Below are 26,507 nucleotides of genomic sequence, written 5' to 3' on the forward strand. Positions count from 1 at the left end.
AGAGTATATATATATATATATATCTCTCTCTCTTTTCACCCGGACTCTACTTTGATAACTGCAGTATGTATCCGCACATTTCAACGACATTGCTACTATTCATCGGAAGAAGATGCGCGAGATGAGCTCGAATATGAGACCGCCGAAGACGATGAAGGCGAGGATACCTGGGCGAGGACAGACATGGTTAGCTCCCTCGCGTAGGACGTAACGCGACGACCGCATGGACAAATATAGCTTACCAAGCCAGAAGGGGGAAATAGGCGACTTTTGCACGCCCTTGGTGTGCTTCTTGATGTCAGTCTCCGCCTTGCCGCGACGGGCGTTCTGGTCCTTGGTGAACTTGGCGTTTCGCCTTCGCTGCTCGAGAGTTTGGGCCTACGACTCGCAATTAGCAGCGTATTCGGCGGTGCGCAAAATGCTGGAAACATACCATTGTGTGTGTGTGTATAGGGGTAGACGAGGAGAAAGAGGAGAAGTTAATTGGTTGGTTGGTTGGCAAGTTGCAAAGGGACAGGCAGAAAGCCGAAATAGAGGTATGTAAGAGGTAGGTATGTATAGTTCGGTCTCGAACGTTGGAAGGGAACCGAGGGAATGGTATCGATCAATTGAAGAGGTAGTTATAGTTATATGAAAGGTAGGTATGCTACAATTAATAATAAACAGACGTCAAAGACGAGGCCAGACCCCAAGCCTAACGCGCGAGTTTAAATATTTATAAACGGACAAAGCGATAGTCTTTTCCAGTGGGATCTGAGAACAGATTGTTCAAGCTCAACAAGTTGGAGATGTATTCACTTTCCCGTATGGACATGGTGTCTGTAAGTTTAGGTACCTACCTCCCCTTTATCGATAGCGGAATAGGTAGCTCGCTCACTCGTTCGACAAAAGTTAAGGGACCTTAGGTACCTACCCGTTTCGATACGACCGCTGCTGCTACTTACCCCAACGGGCTAGAGCTAGTATATTTTCCCCAGTGGATCAGCAACCGCAGCCTCGCCAGACAGGGGGTTAAGAATAAGGTTCCACTCAAGCCACTGCTGGTGGGGTAACAGCCCTATGTACTTCCATTGAAGAAGCTTCCATACATGAACTTCCGTCCCTTCGAACGGACCTTAACTTAAGCTTCAGATAATACTAAATTTACGCAACATCCTTCTCCTCACTCACACTGGCCATAGTTAGGTCTTTTCGAAACTAGCGACCTCGACTAACGATGCTCCCCCGAACGGCGAGACACCTCGCGCCCTTCCGCACCTTCACAGCGCGCCATCCTACCCCCCTCCAACAACTGCAGCGTCCACAGGCACGCTTCTCCTCGTCCTCGTCCTCGTCCTCGTCTTCACCCGCGCCCGTAGGACAAGCGGCCCCGTCTCCAAATGTCAGCACCATCCCCCCTTCCCTTCTCTTCCCAGGGGAAGCGTACCATCTTTATCCCGCACCTTAGAGAAGAGAAGCTCACCTGACCTCTCCTCTCCCAGGCGCAATTCTACAAGACCTTCGGGCGGCCCATCGCCAAGGTATTCCTCGTCGCCGTCTTCACATACCAAGTGGCCTACTACTTCTGGACGCGCCTAGAGCAGGACGAGACCCGGGCCGAGATTCGAGGCACGCGCGCCGTACCCTTACACTTACCCGTCGACCCCGCCGAGCTAACATGAGTAAACCGCAGCCACCATCTCCGATCTCGAGGCCAGGATAGAGCAGCTCGAGAAGGCGCAGAAGTAACCATGTGCTAGGTCTTTACCGTAAGATAGAGATCCTCGCGCTAAGCTCGCCGACGAGGACTTATCCGCGGTAGTGATGGCATTGGCGTGGAATTGCGACAACGAAATCATTAGATCTGTTATTCTTAGCCGGGTATGAACGACGACCTATGCTTATTTGGGAGCCTTCACGGTAGGTGAACAGAACACATACAGCACGTCACGATGCAAATATCTAACACTGTAAAGGTAGCTTGATAATTCGCGCAGTCGCGAACACGGCCTGTATATTTGACGGTAGTGTGAAAGTGTCAAGTATCCTTGTTGGAAATGAAATATGAGATGATATCGACCAAAAACGCCCATGCGATGCCATTTATGCGATGCCTTTCGCCTGCTCCCCGTGAAACATGACCTTCAATATCGCGAGCCAACCCGAGCCTAGGCGCCCAAATCTAAGTCCTAAACTCCGACTCTCATACAAGTGTCGTTAAAAGTATGCCAATTACGCCGACAAGACCAGCCCAAGAGGGGGAAAGCATGCCTGCGCCTCCTATGAAATGCGCAGACCCGGGGTAATTACACGACAAACTATCGTCCATCGCCTTTTGTCCATAGCTAGTTTCGAAGCTAAACTTGCTCCACGGTCGAGGACAACTGAATCCCATCGAAGCCGGACAGCTCTGGACTAGTTCGTAACACAAATTTTCGCAGGGCAACAACTCCTTGTACGGGCCTGGCTGGACAACTTCGTCAATCTTAGGGTTACGAGACGAATTGAAAGCCTTGTGATCCCCGTGTTTCTTCAATATCTCCTCATCCACCGTCGTTCCATTTGGGAAAGGAGCCGCGATATTGCGCATTTGAAGGAAGCGTCGGTCGGGTGTTGAGAAGTCCTCGCAACGAGGAATTGCCACCGAACAGAGCCATCTCCTATACGAAGTCTTGCAATCCTCGCAGCCCCTGGCTAACGAGTATCGGGCAGTTGAAGCAGCCTCGCAAGGAGTCTGCTGCAGAACTTTATCGAAATTGTCCCACATAGACCGTACGTATTCATCATAAAAATTTCCAAGAGCCGTAGCGTTGGGAAACGTGTTCAAGTTCCCAGGGACAGCATATTGGGTTTGTTCGCAAAAGGTGAGGTTGAAGATAAACGTACATGCGCCATCTACATTCTTGTCAGCGTCTTATCACTCAAGAACTCATGCTGTACTTACTAGGTTTGGTTGAAAAAACAGTCGGTCGGAATATGGCGCCACCACCTATAGTCGAAGATTCTTCCTGGCGCGTTTGGAGACTCTTCACCGGCGGACGAGCAAGGATAGCTGTGTAGTTAGAGCTAGCATTAAGACCACTAACGTAGAACTCCTGCCGGGTCAAATTATCTTCTCCTCCGTTCTTCAACCCTACCGTCATCGCTCCGCTACTTCCATCTGCAAGATACCTAATCTGAGCATACGAACTTAAACCGCAATAAGAGTTACGTAGCCCTTTGATGTCCACATTGTTGTCGTTATGTGCGAACATGACATACGGTGGCGTCGTGATCACTTGACTCGTCACATTGTTCAGAAACCCGGTTTGTAGTAGAGCCGCCGAGGCGTCGCTGTCAACCCATACAAGATCAAGATCGGTACGATTACCGTGAAACGAAAAGTAATACTGATCGGTAGAAGCGACGAGTTCGAAATTATATTCGCGTGAAGTATCAAATTGCTCGGCCGAGACGTCTGGGGCAGAAATGCTCAAGTAGACATCCTTGTCTATAGATGTGTTGAACATAACAGCCCCCTCCGTAAAAGCGATGACTTTCTGTGTATTGTTGCTCTGCTGCGGCCCCGGAGAAGTATTATCAGGCGATGTCGAAACGTAAAGAGTGAGTTGCGGAGGATCCGGAGCTGTTCGATCTGATGAACGGCGCCCAGGTTGCAGGCAAGTATTCGCGGATATCCACAACGTTTTAGCTGCTGTCGTTGCTTTAGTTGTTTCAGTTGTCTCTTTCCGACGTGTAAGTTCTGGCTTAATGATAGTACCGCCATCCTCATTCTGATCTTCGTCCCTATCCACAGCCGGTGCTTGTGATTCATTCAAACTTCTTCGAAGCTCCAGCGACTCATTTGGGTCCCTCGCTGCTCTGCTAGTGACTGACGAAGCTTGGAAGACATACGCCATCGTAGCGCCAGGGGCGAGATTGGATTTTTTTATTTCATTGTTGGCCATGACAGTCGCACTACCTGGTACCCTTCCTATGATGCTTCGGTCGAATAGCGCAAAGTCTGGCTCGTACGCTGGACCTCTAAGGTCTAAGGCCTCGGATATATCCACAACATCGAGCTCTTCGTATGACAATTCGTGCACGTCATGGTCGGCGATTACAGGATCGAACTCGACAGCGAGGGCGAATTGTGGAGAGAGTAGAATGACATAGATAACGAGCAAAAGGCAGGAGGCTACCAGAGATGCTGCCAGCCGCGATTGCAATGGGCTAAGTTGCATCCTAGAAGCATAACCCTTTCGGGCATCTCACAGAGTATAGGGTTGTGTCCCAGTAGCAGCAGATCAATCGGGTTGAAACTTATCGGAACCTGTCAGCTAGAAAGGATTACGCTAGGCGCCGCGGCGTTACGAAAATGGAAAATGGAGTCTGTTTGTTACTATCGATTATTTTGCTAGAGAATAAGGACAATTGTAGATACAATTGTAGATACAATTGGTGGTACCAGCTTATCGAAAAAGGAGTGGACAAATGGTGTAAAGTATTAAAGTGGTAAAGTGGTAAAGTGGTAAAGTGGTAAAGTCTTCAAGTCGTCGAGGAATAGAGTTTCACAAGCAAAAGCCGGGTTATTGATAGGTGCCTGCCCTGAAATTCCCTGACAGCTGAATACCCGCAACTGCGGGCGGGCAGTCGGGTCTAAACCATACATGTGCAGCCTTGAGACAATCCAAGCCACAACTCCAAACCTCTTAACCACTAACTTTCCCGTCACACATACGGCACATACGGTAGTACCCGCCTGTGCTACGTTGTGTATGTAGGTACATACGTAAAAGCCAAATTAATCAACACATCTTATCGTAACCATAAGCCAATGGGTTCGGGTGTTTTTAAGATTGCATATTAATCAGCCACCACCAAATACGTAGGTACTTATCATAAACCGTAGCAGAGGTAACAAGCGGTATAATACTATGTAAGCAGTATCTGATTATCGGGTATCGCATTCGCTATCGTTTCCAGCTTCCAACGCTACACAAATCTGCATCCCCATACACTTTGAGATCGGGTGAACATGCCGTTATTGTTCATTGGGAACAAAAGACCCAGTAGTTTGGTTCGGAGATTTAGCTTCGGTGTGACAACCTTACTCTTACAAGATCTTATGAGATCTTATGAGATCTTATGAGGTTTAATAGACTTATAAAAGGCCTGCTTGATCCCCCATATACTCGATCTCTCTCTCTTCCATATAACAGTCTTTCCAAGGACGAATGAAGTTAGCACTGGCCCACCTACACCTAGGTAAATGCGACAGTAGCCACAGGCCTATAAGAAGATGAATTGTGGCAAACCGGCTTATCGCGCTGTGCCGCGCCGCATTTGGATCGGTCCATTCGATCGATCCAGACGGATTCATGCTGATGGATGTCCCCCCATCTCTAGTCGGCATCGTCAGTTGAATAGCCTCAGGCTCGCAATAAATCAATTCAGGCTGGCATCATAACTACGATGAACCAGCGAAGACGCAAGACCAAGCTGAAAGACATTATTGGTGCTAGTAATAGTACCACGAGCGTTCTCGAAACTACTCCGATCTTATCGGTATGAACGACAGTGGCACGCAAGAGCACAAGCCACGCGGTCCGCGGCTCTATCATAAAAAGTCTCGTACCGGATGTACGCGATGTAAGCAGAGACGAGTCAAGGTTAGTTAAGAGACTACGGCGCATTTCGCCTATTAACCCATTACCCTCTTCCGGCTCAGGGGTTCTCTTGGCCACAAGTACATCTCGTAGAACGTATTCCTAACTTCCCGTTGTAGTGTGATGAACTTCGACCAAGCTGTGGCTCTTGCTCAAGACATGCGGTTGAGTGCGTGTATTTGACTACGAGCCAGGCATCTTCAACAGCCTCTGTGAGATCAACGTCGGTTACCCGGCATGATAGTAGGCCACCCGGTCACTCCACAGCTTCCAGCAGCAAGTTAGCACCTACTTACGACGACGTTTCACGTCAGTCGCCAGTGAATAGTGCGTCAGGTCTTTTCGGCAACGAAATCAAGCCGCTGGTGTACTCGCCGAATGGCCCAGGGTTTTACTCCTCGCCGTCTTCATCTTATGTTACCCCTACGGATAACGGCTCAGATGTCGATATCAACCTACCCGAGGGACCATGGCGACGATTCTGGGAACTACGCTTACTATACAATTACTATACGTACATGTCGCAACCGTTCTCTATACCTCAAAACCAGGAGATCGCGCACATGTGGCAACACGAAATCCCCGAACTAGCCACGCGCATGGCGGTTCAGCAAAATCGATCCGCCTTGCTTTACGTCATGTTTGCTAACTCGGCCTTATACCTCTGGAAAGAAAGCACGGATGAAAAGGAGCGAATCGAACTTATGAAATTGCAACAGGTTTACCAGATCATGTGTATCAGGGAACAGCGGCGCGATATCGACGATTTATTGGTGGGGATGTCTCAATATGCTCTCTTCGTCTGCTTCACTAGCATTCGGATGGTGGCACATTCGATAGGCCTGGTTCAAACAATGACCGTAGATCCTTGGGAGCCCCCGGTCCAGTGGTTGCATGGTATGTATGAAAACATCTCGTGTTGCTATTTTCGAGCCCCCTTTCTAGAATAGTCTCGAAATACGGTTGCTAACGTTTAGCAGTAAGTGTGATGGCCCTATTATTTCGACTCGCTCGAACACGGTAAAGATTCTAGAATTGTAAGGTTACAAAGCTGACACGAAATGTTTTCATATATTAGATGGGACGCGGAGCTGGCGATATATTAAGTTTGTCTGAAAAATTGGGTTCAGAGCACGCCCAGAGGATTGCGGCGTTTGAGAAAGGACCACCAGATTTAAGTAATCATAAGGAGTTGATTACTTATGATCATAGTTCGCTCGACTGGCTCCTAGAACATCCGGCCGGACCGGGATCAATTGCGGCGCAAGAGGACCACGAACTAGACGATGAAAACGTGAGGTGGGTATACGAAAGCGCTATGTCGTACATATGCACCATACACAAAGCAGTGGCCGATGGTGAACGAGATTTTGCTGTTGTAAGGAGGTTCGGCCGCTTTGCTGTTACCGTGCCCGCCGAGTTCACCAAGTTCGTAGAGGAAAGGAGACCGAGAGCTATGGTGATACTGGCACATTTTATGGCCCTGTGGATAGGCTTCGAACACATATGGATGATCGGCCGAGCTGGCGAGTTGCAGGTCAGGGGCATATATAAGGCCTTGCCGATAGAATGGAGCAGCAAGCTTGACGGCCTAGTTGCGAGGTTTAAGCCGCCGGAAGTAGGTAGGTTAAGTTAAGTTAGATATTTACTAAGCAGCAAATCCTGGCTTGTAAATTAAGGCATGGGAATATGGGGATATGGGGATATGGGGATATGGTAATATGCTACGTATATAGTCACTCTTACTAATATTTTGTTCGTATCATCAACTTGTATGCCCTGTGGTCCTGTTCTTGACTGTCCCGTCCTCACAAGACCATTTGAAGGTGAGCTCCCAGCACTATGTACTTGTGGTGTGATGTCGCATAGCCAGGTACATGTAGTAATAGAAAGTTGACCCAAAAGGGAAGAAAAAAGAGTTTCTAAGATTCTAGGTTAAGTTTCTATACAATGTCTCTTCCTAGACTTCAAGCGGGCAGGCGGGCCGCACCTAACCGAACCGGCTAAATGTGGACCGGGCTGAAGCCTTACCTACCGGTTGCATAAAGCTTTGCATAGGCACATAGGTGTAGGTATGTATTGTACCTAAACTTAGGTAAGCTTCAACACCTCTAGGTTAAGCTAATTCAAGATTACCTAATTCAACGTCTATATACCTACATATTCTACCATACTATTACGTCGCTGTTATTCTTCATACTACACCCAACCAGGGTCGCTTTTTCCCAATACGCGGGACCATGGTAAGTCATATCAAACAACGCCGCCGCCGCCATCATCAAGCTAATCATTAGTGACGTAGCCGCCAAAACGCAAAGCCGCCACTACCACCACCGCCGCGCCGAAAGAGAAACAGTCCAAACTGGCTAAAGAGCACAACATCTCGGCGCGCGAGGAGCGCGAGATCAAAGAGGCGTTTGCGCTGTTTGCGGAGCCGGCCGAGGGCGAGAAGGAGGGCGTCATACCGATTAAGGACGTGCGGCGGGCTATGATGTAGGTTCCCTTCCCCCATCACCCTCAAAAGCCTCTACATCCTACTCTGCTAGGCTACCTATGTATATTACCGTATAAGGGTTTAACTAACAAGACACGCCCCCCCCCACCCCCCAGCGCCCTAGGCCTTCCCCCCAGCAAGCCCGAGCTCGCCGAATTCCTCGAGATCCTCGACCCGGACGACGAGGGGTACGCGGCGTACGAGCCGTTCGTAGCGCTGTGTGCGCTGAAGCTGCACGCGCGGGAGTCCTCCGGGCCCGCGGCGGAGGAGGTGGACGAGGCGTTTCGGTTGTTTACCGGAGGCGGCGGCGGCGGTGGTGGTGGTGGGAACAGCGGAGGCACGGACGAGCAGGTGCTGACGTTGTCGCATCTCCGCCGCGTTGCTATGACGCTCAAGCAGGACGTCGACGACCAGCTGCTTAAGGACATGATTCTGGAGGCGAACGGGGGCGCGGGCGTGGGCAAGGGCGTGGGGAGGGCCGAGTTCGAGGAGGTTATGAGGCGCGCGGGCGCGTGGAAGTGAGCGTGTAGGTGGAAGTGCGATCGTGGGATGAGAACGGGTATGAATGAATGAATGAATGAATGGGTGCGCGCTTATAAGCACGCTTCGCGAGGATCCGAAGGGATACGTGCACTCGTCACTTCTTCGGACGGAAATTAGGAAATGGGCATACCCTCACGAACGTACGAACATGGCAGCGAGGTAAGCACATTCTACCCAAGACATTTCTCTTTCTATCTTTGCTAACAGCAGTAGATACGACAGTAATAGAATGTAAGATAGGAGAGAGAAGGCAAAGGGGGCCAAAAGTTTGTTAATAAAGTTACCTTAGGTTAGGTACGCAGTATATTTCTACGTAATGTAGGCATTTGACGAAATAAGTTCAGGAGCCGTGGGTTCCCTCTAAAGACGTCGTTATAGAAGAGCACATATACCTACCTATATGAAGTTATAAATTACACCATCTCGCTCCTTATTTCGGATGACGGGTTACTATTTATTCTAGCTTATTAAACTTCTCATGAGATAAGTGACATATTATAGCATTGCTTTGGGATGTGCATACAACTATCACTAAAACACCAAGTCCAACTAAGCCTCTGTCTTCGAGTCACCAGAAGAACTATTATTATATATCACTTTGTTAGCGAGTGATGCTCGACTTCTCCAGGTCTAGATCTATAGGCGTTCTTCCAGATCAACAGTAGTATCATGATGGGTTTACCAGAGCATAGTAACACTCCGACTACGATAGGGGAAAGAGTTATTCAGACTGTCGATAAAATAGATGCATTCTCTCGACGTGATAAAGTCTATTGTGATATTTATATATTGAGACCACATGTCTGCATTTATACTCAGGAGTCACAAAAAGACAACGGGACCCAAAGTCTTATTACAAGTCTGGCCCATGAAATTCCCACTCTCGTATGTAGCATCCACATGTCCAAGAGATTCAACAATCGTATCCAGTCATATCCATTGTAAACGCCAAAAATGCAGCCCCCTCATACGCACAGGGGGAAGGCAAGATGACTTATACCACGAAAGCGAGCTGTGCAATATCCACGTAATGCGTGTACATGAGTCTTGTAAACTATACACCTGCAGAAGCCTAAGAAACTCGGCTGGTTATTTTCCTTCTTATATGTCATGTGCCATATTAAGCTAGTATTCACTCCGAGGGAGGGGCCGCAGTAGCAGCGCTCTTGGCGGCGGCAGCCTCCAGGGTCTTCTTTTGCGAGTCCAGGACCGCCTTAAGCTCAGGAGGCGGGTTGAAGCCGGGGTGGTCCGAGTGCTTCTTGTAGAAGTAATTATCGGACTTCGGTGTCAGCTCGGGAGGTAAGTCGTCCAAGACAGCTTGCAGTAGATTGTCGATAGACTTTTGCTTAGACGCATCGCGGTGCCAGATAGAAATCAGGTGCGAGTTAAAGCGCACGGAGAGGCCGACGCCACAGATCTGATCGCCTTCCTCCAGAACCTCCTGTAGCTTCTCGCCGATGGCCATCAGTTGGATGCGGGTCCAGAAGTCAGGACCGGAACTCTTGGGCACGCGGAAGGTCCAGCTGCCACCCAGCACATTACGACGGTCCTCCCAAATAGGCTTGAAGCCACTCTTGAACAAGTAGATAGACTCGCGCATCTTTATCTGATCTACCGGGGTATTGTTATTATATCGCCAAAAGTCCTGGACCGACTCGATCTGGGTTCCTAGCTGTTCTAGGGATGCCTGGTAGTTGGCCTCGTCTTCCTTCTTTTGGTCTTTGGCTTGTCTAGACGAAAACACCAGCGTTAGAAGAGGAAATGTATTAAATAAGCGTGGATACTATCAGTATCTCACCTGTCAAAATAGACGTTCCAGTAATGCTGGGTGGGCAGAGGGCGCATGGTCTTGAACAGGTTGCGCTTAGCATCGTCTCGCTGCTCGGCGGGCGAGCTGACATTTGGCGAGTTTGCATCGGTGCTCTGGGAGAGGGAGGAAAGCCCTCTAGTAAATAAACTCGGCCGCGTAGCCATGATGACTACAGGTTGATGTTTTGTTAGCTTATAGACACAAGAGTAGAATGTGAATAAAGCCCCTATCTTTGTTGGAGGAGGGGTTGGAGAAGCTTCAACGGCGGTGATGATGGTGGGGTCCAACGCCAAGACTTTCTGTTGCTGTTGTTGCTACTACCTAATATGTACCTAGGTAATAACTACCTCCTAAGTTGGCTTTAAATAGATGCTGCGGTTACACAATTACACATACATCTGCAGCCTCACAGGGGAAATGGACACTTACAATCGGAAGATGTGGTGTACCTAGGTAGGTAAGTACTTAAGTGGATAAAGACACGACTTATATATTACTCTTGGCAGACAGCTAAACACCGCTAGGAGGGAGGAGTAGGTAAAAAGAGTAAGAGGAATGAAAGTAAGTTGGTAACTAACTAAAATATTAAAAGTTCGAAACCCACGGCTAACGTGATAACCAAATGAGCTTTTCAGCTATAGGGTACGGAGCAGCCAATACAGTACTTAATATAAATCAAGGGGTTGCTATTGGTTCTGAAACCAACACGGCTGGGTTTCAAGAGCCGCAATTGGTATGATCGCTAGCACGCTGTCCGACCGTACTTACCAATAGTATCAATTACATGACTGCGGTTGCCCAAAAGTACATGTATCAAGTACATCGCAGCATCCGTGGGAGAATTAAGGAAAGTGCATGTACAAATTCCAAATGCATAGGATGATACCTGCACGTATTGTACATCTATCTAGCGATCTAGCTAATGTAAGCTGAATTATCAATACTATATGTATTTCAGGCGTGTTCTTTAGTGGGACTCAGCCTCGCCTTATCTTAAACATCCGTCCCCAGTCAGACCTATCTACGTCTACTACAGCTCTTCTCTTTACCTAAATGACCATCCTACATAATTTTACTATGTCTAGTGTTACGGTAAACTTAGAGATAGTATCTATATTTCAACAATCTCTTGATTTTAGTTATAAACGGTAACATAAGTCTTGTTGACCTGTTAACAGGCCGCATAGTAATACTGCTCTAACACTAAATGAACTTATGTATATAACATTTTCACACTCTCTATGGTATTCTAATATAAAATTAATAAATGAAAATATTACCTCTTATAGCTGCCATGAACGCATTTCCTTATACCTTTTTTTATATATAATATGCTGCAATACTATTTATCGTCTCAGTTGCTCGCCAATATCACACAACTCACACCCTTTACAACAGGTTATTAAAACCAGGCTCGGGATTTGGAACCAAGAAAGCCAACAATGGTATACACCAAAATATATTAGTTGTCTTTTAAGCTGGAGGCCCTTCGTACTTATTAGTCCTTACATGTCTATAGGCATGCATGTCATGTCTTGTATAGCATACGCACGCGCGCACACATACACTAGTCTTCAATATAAGATATTCACGTTCGAAAACACTCAATCAACTAGGTTAACACGTCCCTAGTGTCCCTCCAACCCCAGCTTGTAGCTCTCATGTACACAGCTGGAATAACAAGACTGAACCAAGAAAAGCCTCCTCACCTAACCTAGACTCGACCCCCAGGGTTCCTAATACACAAATCAACCTTCCAAGACATTAACTACCAACACGGCCATCAAGGGATCCAGTATTTACAGACAGCCCTGCTATTGCACCCATACCCAACATCTATCCACCTACCCAAAGGCCTCCTACCCACCCAACAACCCAAAAGACAGCCACACGTCAAGGGGATCTTCCTATCCTTTCCGCTTAGCCAAAGACCAACCCAAATACGAACCTTTAATAACAGCCACCCCCCTAGCAAACCAACACATCTTCCAAACACATACCTACCGACCCCCAGCAGAAAAAACAACAACAGCCTCACAACACACGAAAAAGGGGTAGTCTACTAGGTTACACATATAGACGTACATCTGATATCACGATAACAATAGTAATAACAATAAATCAACCAAGATCCTCATCGAGGATCGACTAAGCTTGGCTACGGCATACATGCCGTATTAATAATATTAGAATAGATACATTTAGATACCGTATGCTCTGAGCAGTCTGTTTATATATATCATATTCGCCGTGATTTCTGGCCGCTGCGCGCCTAACTCCGGATTTGCTAATATTATCCCAACGTCCAGTCTAGCAATGATATCCGGCCCGAATAGCAAGCAGAGAGCAAACAAGCTAGCCCCCCTTAGCTGTCATAGCAATTCACGAACACAAGCATCACATCACCACACGGCGACCTCATTCGTCCGATTTGGTTTGAATTTTTTGAATTGGTTTCATTGGTCTTCTTGTAGTTATGATAAAGATACAAATCGTAGAATTCGGGGGATTGGCAAGCAGACCTGCCGTGCAGCAACTATTCTTAGACTCCTATCAGGTTATGTCTGTTCCTCGGATCGGCTTTTCCTCGAGTGACCTTAGTAACGCCCCCCCATCTCGGCCGAGTACCCTGCCGAATGACTTCCTCCCCAGACCTGCGGAGGACGATGGAAGATTGTCCTCTTCGCTTCGCCTCGATAGCCACCGGCTGTTGCCCTTATATAAAAACAATGGAATCAAACGACCTCAAAGGAGATCGAGACGACCCCGACGGCTAGGCCGTCAGCGGTTTAGAATGACACTTTTCTCCGGTGAACCTGTTGTGACCCCATAAACTAATGAAATGATGTGTACGAGCAATGCAAAACTGCCAAAACGGCTTGCTCGATGGCATGGATAAGCGAACGGCTGTTAAATCTAGGCCCTGCTCTCGCCAACAGCGAACCAAGAGGGCTAGACTTAATCAATGCCACACATTCACCATGATGCTGGTCAAAACTTATGAGGCGTTCGTCAAACCCTATATAGGCTTTACGATGAACCGCCACGCCCAATTGACCTCAAATGCGATGAGATTTCGAGAAAAAAGGGGGCTGCATTTCGTAATAATCCGTCCGATAGCAGCCAGTGACAAAGGAGAGCCATAATGCTGAGCAAAATCAGTGGTATCAGAGCGCAGACGCCATGTTGGTGCTATGCTTGCTTTCGCGATGCAATTCAAGTCATGAATCAAATCGATCAAGTAGAACATTTATGCTGAGAAAACGCCATGCGAAATGTAATGACGTGAGATGTGAGATGTGGATATGGAATGGAAAGGCATGATCATTGCGAAGTGGCGACACACCAGTGACGGTGGAATGCCCAAGCGCTCTTTTGGCACTCCTTGCTGCAGTACTTCGTTCGACGGCATCGCCGGCACTTAGCAAACTGCCGCGTGTATTCCTCCCATTTACCGCACTGGTAGTATGCACATTGTCGAATGCCACCTCGGGTATCGTCCTTGCGGCAGAGGTTACGCATCACGACCCCAGCCCAATATTGCATATCGGTACTATGATACCGCACTGTGAACTTCTCTACCAATGGGAATATGTTAAAGTCGTTTGGAAGGAGATATTCTTCCTCGTACTCTTGCTGTCCCAATGATTCTGCCGTTACGTTATCCCCGTCAAGTAATTGCAACTCCTTCCCTATTTGAAGCCGCGGCACGAGGTGACTCTGTTGGAAATACGACCTCAGATTGCAGTACTTTGAAACGTATGCTAGAAGTTGCAGAGACATTAATACATCCTCCTCTCTGGGCATCGCTGCTAGCATCTGCGGGTTCGGGGGAACTGGCCGATCTAAAAGGTACCGCGGTACACTTGCATGGTTCGGAAGAGAAGGTTGCGGAGTAGGCACAATGGGACGGTTAGGAGAAAGACCCATTGCCGGCCCGGGGGTCGGCGTGTTATTTGGTAGACTGCCGTCTAGAGGGGTTCGATGTGTGATGTTGAAGGTTCCCGCATCTGGGATCTCGGAGACCGTCGGCGTTGTCAAGTCGAGAGCAGCACCAGCTAGAGTACTGTCGCCCTCTTCCATAGCAATATCCTGGAAGCCAACCGTAGGCTGGATGTCAGCAGTACCAGACATCTCAGCATCTTGAGACTCGTCTGATTGCACGCTATCGGTAGCATTCAAATCATCCGCATCCGTAGTCGAGTTCTGATGACGTATGGAAGGGCGTCGCCTAGACCGACCGTTTGGCATTAATTCCGAGGTAGGTCTAACCGCCGGCGAGTGGGTTTGAGGTGGAGGTAAAGGCGTGGTAGGCGAAGTAGGTTGTGATGGTAGGCCGGGGTGGAAAACTGGTACCATTGATGGTAGTCGGTCGATGTCTCGAACAGGACGAATGAAACCATCAACCGCCTCCATAGTCGGGACCGCACTCGCCAAGGGTTGGATCACCTGCCGCGACGGTGATATAATGTTCGGCCGACTTTCTTGTCTGTGATGATGATGGTGGTGATGGTGGTGATGATGATGGTGATGATGACGGTGGTTGGGGAAAGCAGAACGATCTGGAGGAGATGTGATGGGAAATGATGGGATAGCTGGAGCAACCTCAGTAGTAGCCTGCTCGGCCGCAGCCGACGTGCTCGCAAAAGAAGCGGCTGCGACATCGATAGACGGCGGTGGAGCTTGCCGACGGAAAGCCCTTTGGTCGAGGTCTAAGCGACTAGAACGATTTGCGAAAGATGATTTGAATGGCGGCTCCCGATGGCTATGACTCCGGTGTCGCTGTTGGTGGTCAGCTATCTGCTTCTGCTTGGCCTCTTCTGCCTTTTCGCGGCACTTTTCGATAACCTTGATATAGTTATCGAGTATAGTTGCGATAACGGGAACCATATCAGCCTCGACCACCCGAGTCCTCACATTCTCAGTTCCTCTAACTCCAATGTTGACTACACACTGGAAGGCTAGATTCCACTTCCACATATCCATCATATCTTTGCTCCGTCCCTGTTTCAATATGCATACCAGCCTCTCGATTCCTCCGTCGACGGTTAGGATATCCCGAATGCGAGCCGAAGAAGTCGTAAGGTAAGCGAGATGATTGAGCGAGTTGATGAGGGGGAGAGTTGAAGTGCAATCAAGTGCCCGGCGGTCGTATAAGGCGGTGGTGATGCCCACCGACGCCTTATTGACGTTGGGGATGCTAAAATTGACTTCTCTCATGTTGGGCGATATAGAATTTCAAGAATGATGATGATATCGGCAGAATTGAAGAAGGGTGACGCCGGTGGATGGTACAGAAACGTCAATATGTGGGTATTATGGCTGGAAGCGGCGGTTGCGTCCTTGGAAATGACCCTTCTATATACGAAACGCAGACCACCTCTTCAATGGGTCGAAACGGACGCGTAGAATTTAATGCGGGAACTTAATGCAAAGTACCTAACGGAAAAGTGCCAAGTTCAGTTCTTTCTGTACTTGGGCAGCAGAATTTGGAAACTGATGTCCGTGAAAAATGCGTAATAAGAAAACCCAAGTCTCTTCTGCTGGCGCAATTGTCAATGGGCTGACAGAACAATAGAAATCGAGATGTACTTGTTTTCAACCATGGGGGTAAAGGCGTCGGTCGGGTACGTTTCTAGGATTTGCGGCAAGGTATAAAGGACGAAAATGAGAAGATACGATTAATTGGGAAATGAATCCGAACGTTCGATCGTAACTCGACTTGCGAAGTTGGTCAAATGCCTCAGACCGCTGTATTTCTTAGGCAGTATTGAATCGCTTCGTGACGGACGGTGTAAAACAAATTGCAAGTTGGAGGCCCGAATCTCCAGCGCGGCGGACTCTATGGAAAGACGGATGTCTCCATCCAGATCGAAAGATAGGAGCAGAGACGAAACAAGGAGGAAGAGAGAAAAAGAATTGCGGCGTTTAGGAAAGAGGGCAGCGACTCGATTCAGGCGTTGTGAGATGGTTGGTGTATCTGTGGGAAAAGATGGCTACACTATCTGAACTAGGGGGGAGAATTTTAGAGTTGGTAATAAAGGGAAGTGGTTCCGCTCCGGTGCAAGTTTGTTGCAAGAAAAAAAAAAAGAGGCGAGAGGCGACCGGGTCTGCCAAGTTAGGTAGGCTGGTAGGGGCTGCCCACTGCAGCTGCCACAAGACGAACCAGGGTTCAAACGCTGTCAAGTGCTGCCGAAGAGCAAAGAGGTCGACTTAATTTTTTCTGCTAGGCTAGTCACATACAGGTATGTACAGTAGAGCTCACAACTGCAGGCACGCTAATGTCCTTAAATTCTATTACGGTAACTTATCCACTGATCCGGTCTGGGCTGGCCGCTAAGATTAGCATATACCTGACTTGCATACTCTACATGATGCCACAATCACACTTTTTAGTAGGTCTGTACCAAATATTGTTCCAAATGTTTTTTTTCCAGCGCGTTGGGTCGAGACTCGAGTAGCAATGCGGCGAACCCGACATGACATAATTCTATAAGACAGAGACTCATATTATGTACATGGTACCTACCTAGGTATATATGGAGAGTAGTCAAGTAATTTTACACTAAAGAAGAGTTTCCTCTTAATGAATCGGTTCGCGATCAACAGGCAATAGGCGGCGAGCTACCTAGCTACCTACCCTTGTTTTCTAGGTATGTGGTCCACTGGAGCGGGAGTGCTAATATTTAACACAGGCACCCGTTACGGAATTTGATATACCTCCTAAACGAACGACATTCGCTTTGACTCTTATAAAATCAAATCCAATTCAATTAATCAAGCCGAAATTTATATAAGATGAGAATGATATAGTAAAAATGTTCAGATGTTTTTATCACGATCTATAATATTCCATAAGATCACGGTACAATATGAGATATCTTTAATCCACCTAATCCACTGTTAAAGACTCAAGGGTACGACCGCTATTGGTGGACGCTGGCGATGTCCGACAAATTACCATCAAGGCGAACGACTTAGAGAGCTCCTATACGTGCCAGCTACCAGGTATGTTTCGCATGCAGTTGCACGAATGAACCGTAGGCTGTTTTCGAAACTACTATACGTTTTTCTAACTGGAGGGAAGCGTACCGCGATAAGCGGCCTTTTCTCAATTATGCTGTCGTGGCGAAGATCTCGAATTTACAATAGCATCTGTAATTCAACACGTGCAAGTCCAGAACCACCCAAGACAGCACGTTACGGCCTGAGCTCTGTGCTTTTTGTTTTTGTTTTTCTTTTTATAGCGGCCGGCTATAAACGTGTACGGGTGTATCCGCATCTCCAACGTTAAACGGAAAATACTGTTCTAGGTTGGAAAGAATTCATCTCGTCTCATACATAAAGTAGCAAGATTCGTCTGGTAGAATTATATCGGTCTATTATGTATAGCGTTCTACGTGAAAATCAAGCTTAAACCATAAGATTTAGGTAGGTAGGTACCTAAATAGTTCAGATGCAGGGACTCCAGTTGACTTGTTGCTCGCCGAGCCCGTCCCCGCTCGGAGAATCCTCCACGATCAGGGACCGGAGAGAAGACACGGCCGAGAAAGGAGGTTGGTAGTTTTTCTATTGGGTTCGCATCGTAGACACCTTGCTTATATTAGGTAGTAATAAGCCACTAGTATTCTGGAATGGTCTGTGTGTTTTTGTAATGAAGCCGTGCCCGCGCTGGCGGGTTCTTACCCATGATTTCCGACTAATTACGGCCTACGTATTGACTATTAGTCTATGTAAAGCAAACATTGGTTTGCTCTATGCGTTTCATACCAGTTATTTCCTGCTGCTATCGCGTTGGCACGCTCAAGCTTTTTAAAGCAAGGCCTCTTCTTGGCTTCCCCGACCTCGCCCGTTAAATAAAAGATTTGTAATTTCCTTGCCTATTTTCGGCTTGTGATATGCACCTGTATCATACGATCGTCGACTAGGTATGTATACTTATAGTTCATTCAGAGGGACCTGGTTTTAAAGAGTGAAATGTAAAATACCTATGAAAACATGAAACTTCAAGCAGTTCCCCCTTATCCCCTCATGGTGGTACCTACATAAATAGTAGGGAGGCGAGTTATTCTTATGTGGTAGCACGAACTAGGAAGACAAAGGGAGGAGGCATACATAGTACATAGTCTAGAGCATCTAGGGTTACATCTTAACACATACTACTGTATGCGCGTGGCATCGCGTCACAAATTGGGCCTTGGCACGGACTTAATAGTTGTTCAGCCCCAGGCCATTTATAAAAAAGTACAACCAGGGTTTTCCGTTGGGAGATTTGAATAGCAAACGGCGCATGCCTCCTTTTCATCGGCGTTGACGTCCTTCATATTATGTACATAGGTACCTATATATGTAGTTTGTCTTAATGGTTTCTTTATGATTTGTTACCTATCTTAGGGGACCGTGTGTCTCTATAGAATCTGGTACCTGCATACTGAAAGGCAGTCGTGTGGGTAAGGGGTGTACTATGTCCGTACATATGTATAAGCAATTAAGATGTATACGACGGAGCATCCGTTATTAATAATACCGGCTCAGCCCGAATCCCGAAAGCTTCCATTTTACTCGCATATCTCGCATCATTATGGATCCATCGAGCTAGTAATATTTGATATTTTGATATTTCTACATACTATGTAGTATTGATTTTAATTTATTTATTTTTACAGGACCTCTCTGAAGAGTAGTTGTAGCATATGTATTTAGTTAGATACGTGAGCTTAGAATATACTAACTACATAATAAGCTACTATGTAACAGGTAAGCCAACGATCGTATCCATGTCTAAAGTAGCGGCTTATTAAGATCGGTTATTGCTCACGTGGCTCAAGTTGCCTCACCCATAAAGTAATAGAGTAATCATCCTTGTGCAGAAACGCCCGAACTAACTACCAACATGCAAAAATGCAAAATGCAAAAATACGTAATGTGCCGATATGCCGCAAAGAGTTAATTCAACTCTTTTGAACAGGAGAATTCTCCTAATGGTCCATTTGACGCCCGTCAGTAAACATAGTGGATAGCCTAAAGCCCCTTACAGGATACGGTTGGTCGTGGCAAAGTGTGTTCTCTATGTACTGCCTCCCTTACGCCTTCTTGCGGCGCCTACAAAGCCAATTGGCTACAGACTCTGACAGTCTGATCAGCCGCGCCTTAGCTGACGAGTCTACCAGTAAACTTCGCCGGTCGTTAAAGACAATGAGAGACATTGAAGTTCCAGCATAGTTCCAACTGACGTAGGTGGCATCTCTAGGCGAGATGTGGATTTACTATACCTATACCTATACACTTATGATGGGGATTAAGCCAAGCTACCCAGGTAGGTATCCAAGGTAAGGCAAGTATGTAGGTAGGTATCCATATCATGGTCCACCGCGAAATAAGATCCCCATGCGCGCAGTGCGTTCGGACCTCTTCTTTGCATCGGCGAAGGACCCAACGGCCTTACGGATTTTCGGGAACGAACGATACAACCACACAGGGTTGGCTCAAGCCAGCACCAGCAAGAAAAGCCAAGAACTCGTGAGCGACTTTCATGCAATGCTTTAGATCTGACGTTACATCCAACGAGCCTCCCGTCAGCCACCAAAAACCGTACCGTCCACCGAGTTCGTCATCAGAATGCCCGCCATGACCCATGTATGTATATACCACCCATGTAGGTACTGGTTCGTTACGCGAGGCTACACCGAATTTGCCACACCAAATTTGACAGCAAACGCAATACCTACCTACTATTCATTCACTCATTATGAATAAGAAAGCTCTCTTCCAATTCAGCCTCACGTTCATCAGTAGCACATATTGAAACCGTCGACGTGGAATATTGAGATCTTATGCATGATAGGGCTACGTGGGATGAAACGCGATTTGTCTCGATAAGATTACCTTTTTTTACATGGGAACGGCGGAGAGCAGAGCCCACGTTTCTCGGCACCGAATCCCGATTAGTACCATGAGCTACGATGTGAGGACCTGGACGATCCATTCAGTACTGGCGGTAAGGCAAGCTGCATTCTAGTCTTTATTCAGACTAGGCAAAAGGGGAGGAGCTCTCGCTTAGATGACTGCCTTTTATAAACTTGATATTTGGCCAACTCAGCAGTTTAATTAATCTAGTTATGAGCATCTCAAGTAACTAGGTTACACCTATACCAAGATACCGTAATCTGTGCTCCCTGGACTGAAAAGCGTTGAAAGCCACGGCCTTCAGCGGCTCTACCAACGTCTTACAAGCCGAGAAAAACTGATCTTCCGATAATCTGTCGACGAGGTTATCTTGGAGGTATGCGACCGCCTTTTCGATATCAGAGGAGCCCTGTGCTCGTCCCATCTCCAATGCTCCTCTAACAAAAGCCTCCTCGAACCCCTCCGTATCTAACTCTCTTTGTGACTTCCGTGCCGGTGTACGGCCACCCTTGAAACCACGGAGATCAGGCGGATCGTCCAAGTCCCCAGCCTCACGTATATATTCACCCGTAGACGTATCATGGAGGAAGACTCGGCTGTACAAGTCCCCATTACCAAACGCCGTTGTACGCAGCAAGGTTCCCGTGGGATTTTCCCCCAAAGAAGACTCCCACTGCTGATCACACGCAGCAGCGAAATCGCTGCTTTTGTAATCGTCGATCAGGCCGAGATGTGAGAGATAACGTATGCGCTCGGTCTTGTCGCTGACGTGTAAAGCTCGTATTTCCAGAAACAGAGGCGTTGTCAACTCCAGCAAGTCCGCGTATGGTGGCTGAATTGGAAGCAGAGCCCCCGATTCTAGTGTTCGTAGACTGTTGAGAGGCCATCTTGCTACATTAGGTAGTGACGAATGTGATTCGAGAAATGATCACATTTAAGCAAGAAAAAAAAAAAAAAAAAAAGGAGCTCAAAAAACGGGAATGTTGATTCAGGCGCGTCTGCAAAACCACGAACGCGGTTAAGTAAACTTATTAGTTTTAGAGCCATTAGAAGGCAATAGTACAACTAGACCCCGCCTATATAAGCCAAGAGATAAACACTGACGTCCAGCGGTTATGATATAAGAACGTATATGATAGCTCGGTAGAACATCTCATCTTATGAGCTCTGAATATTATATATGCTAACCCTAAGCAAAGACCGCAGCCTCCTTTTCATAACTTCTAAAGTTTGCCTCTTCGATAAAATTGCTATATACGGTAGTTATGAAAATAAGAATGTGTTTTCTCGCTACTTCAGAATATCAGATTCTAACACTTCACCGAGCTCGGTATTAGCTGAATCGCTTCTCTTGGTCTGTATCACAATATATGCCGTTTCTAAGTCAATGTCTCGCCCGTCTCCGATGTCTGTTCTATCCTCTAGCGTGCTTCATGTCCCAATTCACTACTATCACTTCACATACACCAACATGACTCGATTAATATTAGTATATTATCAGCAAAGCACCTCAGCAAACTATGACGCTCGATGGGTCAATCGCCGCTTATTTTGGCATGTCTAAAGTATTTCATGCCTATCCACGCCACTACGACCCATACCCAAGCCATGATACAAGTCAATATGATCAGCGCCGGGTAATACCCGACTATAGGCAGCGTTGGGTCATCCTCGAGCTCCGGCGGCGCATACGGTGTCGTTCCTACATCCCAGGCCCAGCTCCAGACGTTTAAGCAGGAACCCATGCCTATCACAAACACGAACCACGTCACGATCAGCACGACCCATCCCCACCACTCCGTCTCGCTGTAATCGTGGTTTTCGTGCGCCGTGGGAAGCGGGCTGGCTGTCAGGCCTTGGAGCGACAAGGGCGATTTGGCATGTTTGATCGAGCGCCGCCGCTGGAGAGAGGGCGCGCGGTTTTGGAAGTAGGAGTCGGAGCCGGACGATACCGGGGAGAGCTCCGGACGGAGAGGCGAGGGGACGCGGATAGGTATCGAAAGGATATCCTCCTCGTCCGTGGTAGAAGTATACGATATGGTAGGGCTCGTGAGGTGCGATTCGGTATCGGGGGATTGTGGTGAAGACATCAACAGGCTATCTCTCGTAGCATAGCCGTCCATAGATGGTCGCGGCGTCAGATCGGAGATGCCTAAGCCCAGACTCTCGTTTGCCGGCATGATTTGCGGTTTGGGAGTGGTAATTGGGTCGGGGGATGATTGCGACTGGGCGGTATGTGATGTATCGATGGCAAGAGGCTTGAGCTCCCGCTTTTCTCGCGCCGCGCCGCGACCTAACAGGGCAACTTTGCGAAGCGATCCTTTGCGCCTGCGAGTCTTTTGTTGTTGGAAAGTAGCAGCAAGGGCGCGGGGTGGTTTACTAGAAGGGTCTTGGGAATTCTCGGCATGGCGCGATTCGTTGAGACCAGCTTTGCTATCCGACGTGCGCAAAAAGGGGAACTTGGAGAGGATGCTCCCCCCAGAACCACTCCTTTTGCGTGCTCCTGTTGCTATATCGGGCGATGACGCATTCTGGCTTTGCATGTGAGCTGGAGGTGTGTTCTCCATTGTATATCGTATTCCGGGCTTTGCTGTCCTTCAAAATAAGGGAACGTCGTGCCGATTCCCATCGTGCCTCGTCAAGCGAAGAAATACATCAGAGCTATAAGCGAGCGTATATTGATTGGTATTGTAATCTGTACATAAGCCTTAAGGATCGAAAGCTCCCCGGCCAAGGAGAAGTCAATGCGAGGGGATGTTCCCCCCTGCAAAGCATCCAAGTATGCGCTATATCGTGAAGCGCGGCGGCGATCAAAGCAACCAAAAGGGCTGCTGTGCTTTAAGTGGTGGAGTGGTGGTTTCTAGAGGCTGGCGTAAATAGTGTGAACTTTCATTGTTCATCGCGGCTCTTTTGGCGACCGTCGTCCGTTATCCAGCAGCCCCACGGTACGTTCCGTAAGGCTCCTGTACATATGTATGTAGGTACATAATGTACCTACAGATATGCAGCCATAACTTTAAAACGCGCTAGTTAGAAGATGAGTTGGTGCGTGTACCTCTTATAGTTAGGTACATACCACCGCGAAGCATCCAGGCATCTTCGGTGCATTTACCAGTAAAGCAAAGTACAAAGTACAATACATAGGTACAGCATATACCATTGGTACGCATATAATAGCGAAGCAACTAACCTAGCCTAAACTTTAGGCCAGTTTACGTCCAACACTAAGCCAAAAGTCAATTCATGCGACGCAATCGAACCAAACTCCCTCCGCATTCCAATTCGAATTAAGCAACCAGCCAAGGCACCGCACGCTGCATGCACCTTCTTGAACCGGGCGACCGCGACTCCGGTCCAAGACAATTCTTCCAGAAAAAAAATAGGAGAGAGCCGACCTCGAATATGGAAACGAGATGAGGTCGGCCATTCGATCGCATCCACGCCACGCCACACGGGAAACACACTACTACCTCTACGGATTACCGTGGGTAACATAGTAATTCCCCATTTCCCTTCCCCATTATTTACTTAACTGTATTGTACATTTCTGAATCGGGATAAGCGCCAAATCGGTCGGGGATGGCTCCCAGCAGCCTTGCACCACCACCGCCCATATCTATCACTCCCGCTATCAAGACTCCCGACGACGACGACGACGGCAGCGACGACGATAACCCCCAGGTGGACTTGGATTACGCCTTGTACGATCGTAGGAGCTTACTTACACCCGACCGCGATACTTTCTACGATCCCAATCGCTTATCGCCTGTAACTCCCACTTTCCAGATCAACGACTTCTCCAGCCCTCCCAACATGACGTCCAGCTCGGCCGGTCTCAACGAAAATGCTTCGCCAATCGACATCCCCGGCTCCTCCTCCTCCTCCAATGGCGCCCCGAATCCCTTCAACTTCCAGACCCAGGTCATCTCCACCTCCCCCGTCAAGCCAAACGTTGGCCAGCGCCGTGGCCACAAGTACAAGCACTCGAGCATCAGCGCCCAGCACCAGATCTTCCAAGAGCCGCCGCCGCGTCCGCCGCTTGCGTTGCCGCGCGACCTGCCCATACCCACCGTAAAAGAGGCTTGGAAGTCTATGTCCAAGGACCAGCGCCACCGGCTGTATTGGTGCATATGCCACGGCGTCATCGCCATATCCGTCTTCCTCTCCGCCCACGGCTCCCTCGCCATGACAGCCCTCTCCCACCTAGTCCTATTCGACGTCGGGTCCGCGCTGATCTGCGTAGCCGTCGAGGTCCTAGGCAACTTCGAGGTGTGGAAGCGAAGCAGCATCCGGCATCCCTTCGGGTTGGAACGCGCCGAGGTGCTCGCCGGCTTCGCCCTGAGCATCTTCCTTATCTTCGGCGGGTTTGACCTAGTCAGCCATAACTTGAAGCACGTCCTCGAGGGCAAAGGCGGACACTCGTCGCACCACCCCGATCCCCACGACGGACTGGCCCCTAGAGTCCCGCTCGGAGACGTTGATATGGCGAGTCTAGCCGCCATCGTCGCAACCCTCGTGAGCGCGTATGGGCTAAGAAACCACGCTCGCATTAGCAAGGTCATGCGTGTGAGCTACCTCGCCAGCCTGCCCAGCGTCCTCTCGAACCCCTTCCACTTTCTAGCGCTCTCCACGTCCGCCCTTATGGTCGTGCTCCCCCTCCTATACATTCCCATCGGCGTCCTTCTCGACAGCACTATCTGCGCTCTAGTAGCCATAGCCATGTTCGCGCTCGGCCTTCGTCTCGCCATAGCCCAGGGCCTGATGCTGCTGATGAGCTACGGTGGACGCTCCGGGTCCGGCCGGAACAAGGACGTCGGCGTCGCGGATGTAGTGCGTGAGATCGAGGCCGAGCCGAGCGTTGAACGGGTCGAGGAGGCACAGTTCTGGCAGGTGCACTATGGTCTATGCATGGCGAACCTCAAGCTCTCGGTTAGTAGGAGCGCCGACGACGCGGCCATAAGCCGCCTTCGCGCTCGCGTGTCGAGCCTGATCCAGAATCGCCTGGGCGAGGGGTACGGCAAGGGCGGCAGCTTGAGATGGGAGGTCAGTCTGCAGATGGGCACAGCAGGGACGTACTAGCCAGGTGGTAGTGGTAGGTAGGTAGTGGTGTGTTCCTTTTTCACGCATACATGGCTTTCTTGAGTTCGGGAAAGAAAAAGAAGAAAACTTAGGAATCGGGGGGTATACATACCATGCATACATGCAATACATAATGAGGGCGGGCGGTGTTGGCATTGGCGTTGTCGTTGTCGTTGTCGTTGTCGTTGCTAGACCTAGATAGGCATACACACAAAATCCAGACTAGACTAGAGTGTATGAGGCGAGGGGGGAGTTAAGAATGGATGGACGGATGGATGGATGGCGCATACGTCTTGATACTTTTCGCTGTATATATATATATAAATCTTTTCTTTTGGCGGCGCGGCTTTGTACATACAGACATACCTATACCTATACCTGACCTGTTTTTACAACCTGTGAGCTTGAAACGGGCGCGGGGAACGAAATAGATAAATAAATTAACAGTCAGAGAAACGGAACGGTGTTTGCTTGTGCTTTGAGAGTATAGGAGCTTGTGGTGTGTAGTAGTAGTAGTAGTGGTGGTGGTGGTGGTGAGAATTATCGTTGAGAGATACATAGTATAGAGCTAGCTAGCCAACATATGGGAGTTCTTGTGTAGATAATATCAGATTATAATGTCTGTATAGGTACCTAATATACACAGCACGTAGGTAACTACCTACCTGTTACCCTACACGCTGTATACTCCAAGGCTACCTATGCTAACATTACCCCCCCTTCTCCCACGTACCACATTGTTCGACATATCTACTAAATTACCTCCATACCAAACAGTAGTTACATCGTGAGCTACTAAGACGGACAGGACTACATATATGTATATATACAGTACCCTCTCCATTGCCGTTGGAGGGCGTACAGGGAGGGGAAGGGGAACGAGGTTGATAGATCCCGTCCTCCAACCTTGATGGTCAAATCACTCGGCAGACAGATTAGTACGAGGGAGCCTGGCTTAGCTTCACGCTGTATTCCATTGTGCTTGCTACCTGAGATACTAGATAACGAAAGGAAGGCTCGCTATACCAGAAGTAGCTATAAATATCCG

At 48.3% G+C, this 26,507-nt stretch overlaps 7 protein-coding genes across 7 annotated transcripts; 3 read left to right on the forward strand and 4 right to left on the reverse strand.

Annotated features, from left to right (window-relative positions):
- Positions 1-99: 99 nt before the first annotated feature.
- F4813DRAFT_384599 (stretch-activated Ca2+-permeable channel component-domain-containing protein) lies at positions 100-4,202 on the reverse strand (the record flags this gene model as incomplete). The annotated part of the gene is made up of 7 exons (XM_049246109.1): positions 100-167; positions 243-378; positions 1,216-1,373; positions 1,427-1,564; positions 1,636-1,735; positions 2,189-2,874; positions 2,924-4,202. 7 exons carry the CDS (start codon positions 4,200-4,202, stop codon positions 100-102), a joined length of 2,565 nt encoding a protein of 854 aa, XP_049104993.1.
- A 700-nt stretch (positions 4,203-4,902) lies between these two features.
- Positions 4,903-7,448, forward strand: F4813DRAFT_342708 (uncharacterized protein). The gene is made up of 3 exons (XM_049241451.1): positions 4,903-5,630; positions 5,747-6,523; positions 6,706-7,448. The coding sequence occupies exons 1-3, from the start codon at positions 5,529-5,531 to the stop codon at positions 7,261-7,263; spliced, it is 1,437 nt and encodes a 478-aa protein (XP_049104994.1). The 5' UTR covers positions 4,903-5,528; the 3' UTR covers positions 7,264-7,448.
- Positions 7,449-7,684: 236 nt separating this feature from the next.
- F4813DRAFT_342711 (calmodulin) lies at positions 7,685-9,128 on the forward strand. The gene is made up of 4 exons (XM_049241452.1): positions 7,685-7,870; positions 7,930-8,120; positions 8,238-8,823; positions 8,878-9,128. Exons 1-3 carry the CDS (start codon positions 7,868-7,870, stop codon positions 8,641-8,643), a joined length of 600 nt encoding a protein of 199 aa, XP_049104995.1. The 5' UTR covers positions 7,685-7,867; the 3' UTR covers positions 8,644-8,823; positions 8,878-9,128.
- Positions 9,129-9,702: 574 nt separating this feature from the next.
- Positions 9,703-10,791, reverse strand: F4813DRAFT_17818 (translation initiation factor eIF4e). The gene is made up of 2 exons (XM_049239285.1): positions 10,463-10,791; positions 9,703-10,394 (listed from the first exon to the last, which is right to left on the reverse strand). The coding sequence occupies exons 1-2, from the start codon at positions 10,636-10,638 to the stop codon at positions 9,797-9,799; spliced, it is 774 nt and encodes a 257-aa protein (XP_049104996.1). The 5' UTR covers positions 10,639-10,791; the 3' UTR covers positions 9,703-9,796.
- Positions 10,792-13,552: 2,761 nt separating this feature from the next.
- F4813DRAFT_17845 (uncharacterized protein) lies at positions 13,553-16,106 on the reverse strand. The gene is made up of 2 exons (XM_049239288.1): positions 16,067-16,106; positions 13,553-16,014 (listed from the first exon to the last, which is right to left on the reverse strand). Exon 2 carries the CDS (start codon positions 15,692-15,694, stop codon positions 13,799-13,801), a length of 1,896 nt encoding a protein of 631 aa, XP_049104997.1. The 5' UTR covers positions 15,695-16,014; positions 16,067-16,106; the 3' UTR covers positions 13,553-13,798.
- Positions 16,107-21,224: 5,118 nt separating this feature from the next.
- On the reverse strand, positions 21,225-23,370 carry F4813DRAFT_342722 (uncharacterized protein). The gene has a single exon (XM_049241453.1). The coding sequence runs from the start codon at positions 22,945-22,947 to the stop codon at positions 21,916-21,918; it is 1,032 nt and encodes a 343-aa protein (XP_049104998.1). The 5' UTR covers positions 22,948-23,370; the 3' UTR covers positions 21,225-21,915.
- Positions 23,371-23,447: 77 nt separating this feature from the next.
- F4813DRAFT_342724 (cation efflux family-domain-containing protein) lies at positions 23,448-25,982 on the forward strand. Its single transcript, XM_049241454.1, has 3 exons — positions 23,448-23,524; positions 23,587-23,876; positions 23,943-25,982. The coding sequence occupies exon 3, from the start codon at positions 23,960-23,962 to the stop codon at positions 25,457-25,459; it is 1,500 nt and encodes a 499-aa protein (XP_049104999.1). The 5' UTR covers positions 23,448-23,524; positions 23,587-23,876; positions 23,943-23,959; the 3' UTR covers positions 25,460-25,982.
- The last annotated feature ends 525 nt before the right edge of the window (positions 25,983-26,507 follow it).

The sequence above is a fragment of the Daldinia decipiens genome (genome assembly GCF_022478715.1).
Source record: "Daldinia decipiens strain CBS 113046 unplaced genomic scaffold F4813scaffold_1, whole genome shotgun sequence".
NCBI lineage: Eukaryota > Fungi > Ascomycota > Sordariomycetes > Xylariales > Hypoxylaceae > Daldinia > Daldinia decipiens.

Bases quoted from the DNA above. Each gene is read 5' to 3' on its own strand.
- F4813DRAFT_342708 (XM_049241451.1), top strand. From the start codon at position 5,529: ATGAACGACAGTGGCACGCAAGAGCACAAGCCACGCGGTCCGCGGCTC. The intron at 5,631-5,746 runs GTTAGTTAAGAG...TTCCCGTTGTAG, and splicing joins GTAAGCAGAGACGAGTCAAG to TGTGATGAACTTCGACCAAG. The intron at 6,524-6,705 runs GGTATGTATGAA...TTCATATATTAG, and splicing joins CCCCGGTCCAGTGGTTGCAT to ATGGGACGCGGAGCTGGCGA.
- F4813DRAFT_342711 (XM_049241452.1), top strand. The intron at 8,121-8,237 runs GTAGGTTCCCTT...CCCACCCCCCAG, and splicing joins GACGTGCGGCGGGCTATGAT to CGCCCTAGGCCTTCCCCCCA.
- F4813DRAFT_17818 (XM_049239285.1), bottom strand. From the start codon at position 10,638: ATGGCTACGCGGCCGAGTTTATTTACTAGAGGGCTTTCCTCCCTCTCC. The intron at 10,395-10,462 runs GTGAGATACTGA...GTTTTCGTCTAG, and splicing joins TGGAACGTCTATTTTGACAG to ACAAGCCAAAGACCAAAAGA.
- F4813DRAFT_17845 (XM_049239288.1), bottom strand. From the start codon at position 15,694: ATGAGAGAAGTCAATTTTAGCATCCCCAACGTCAATAAGGCGTCGGTG.
- F4813DRAFT_342722 (XM_049241453.1), bottom strand. From the start codon at position 22,947: ATGGAGAACACACCTCCAGCTCACATGCAAAGCCAGAATGCGTCATCG.
- F4813DRAFT_342724 (XM_049241454.1), top strand. From the start codon at position 23,960: ATGGCTCCCAGCAGCCTTGCACCACCACCGCCCATATCTATCACTCCC.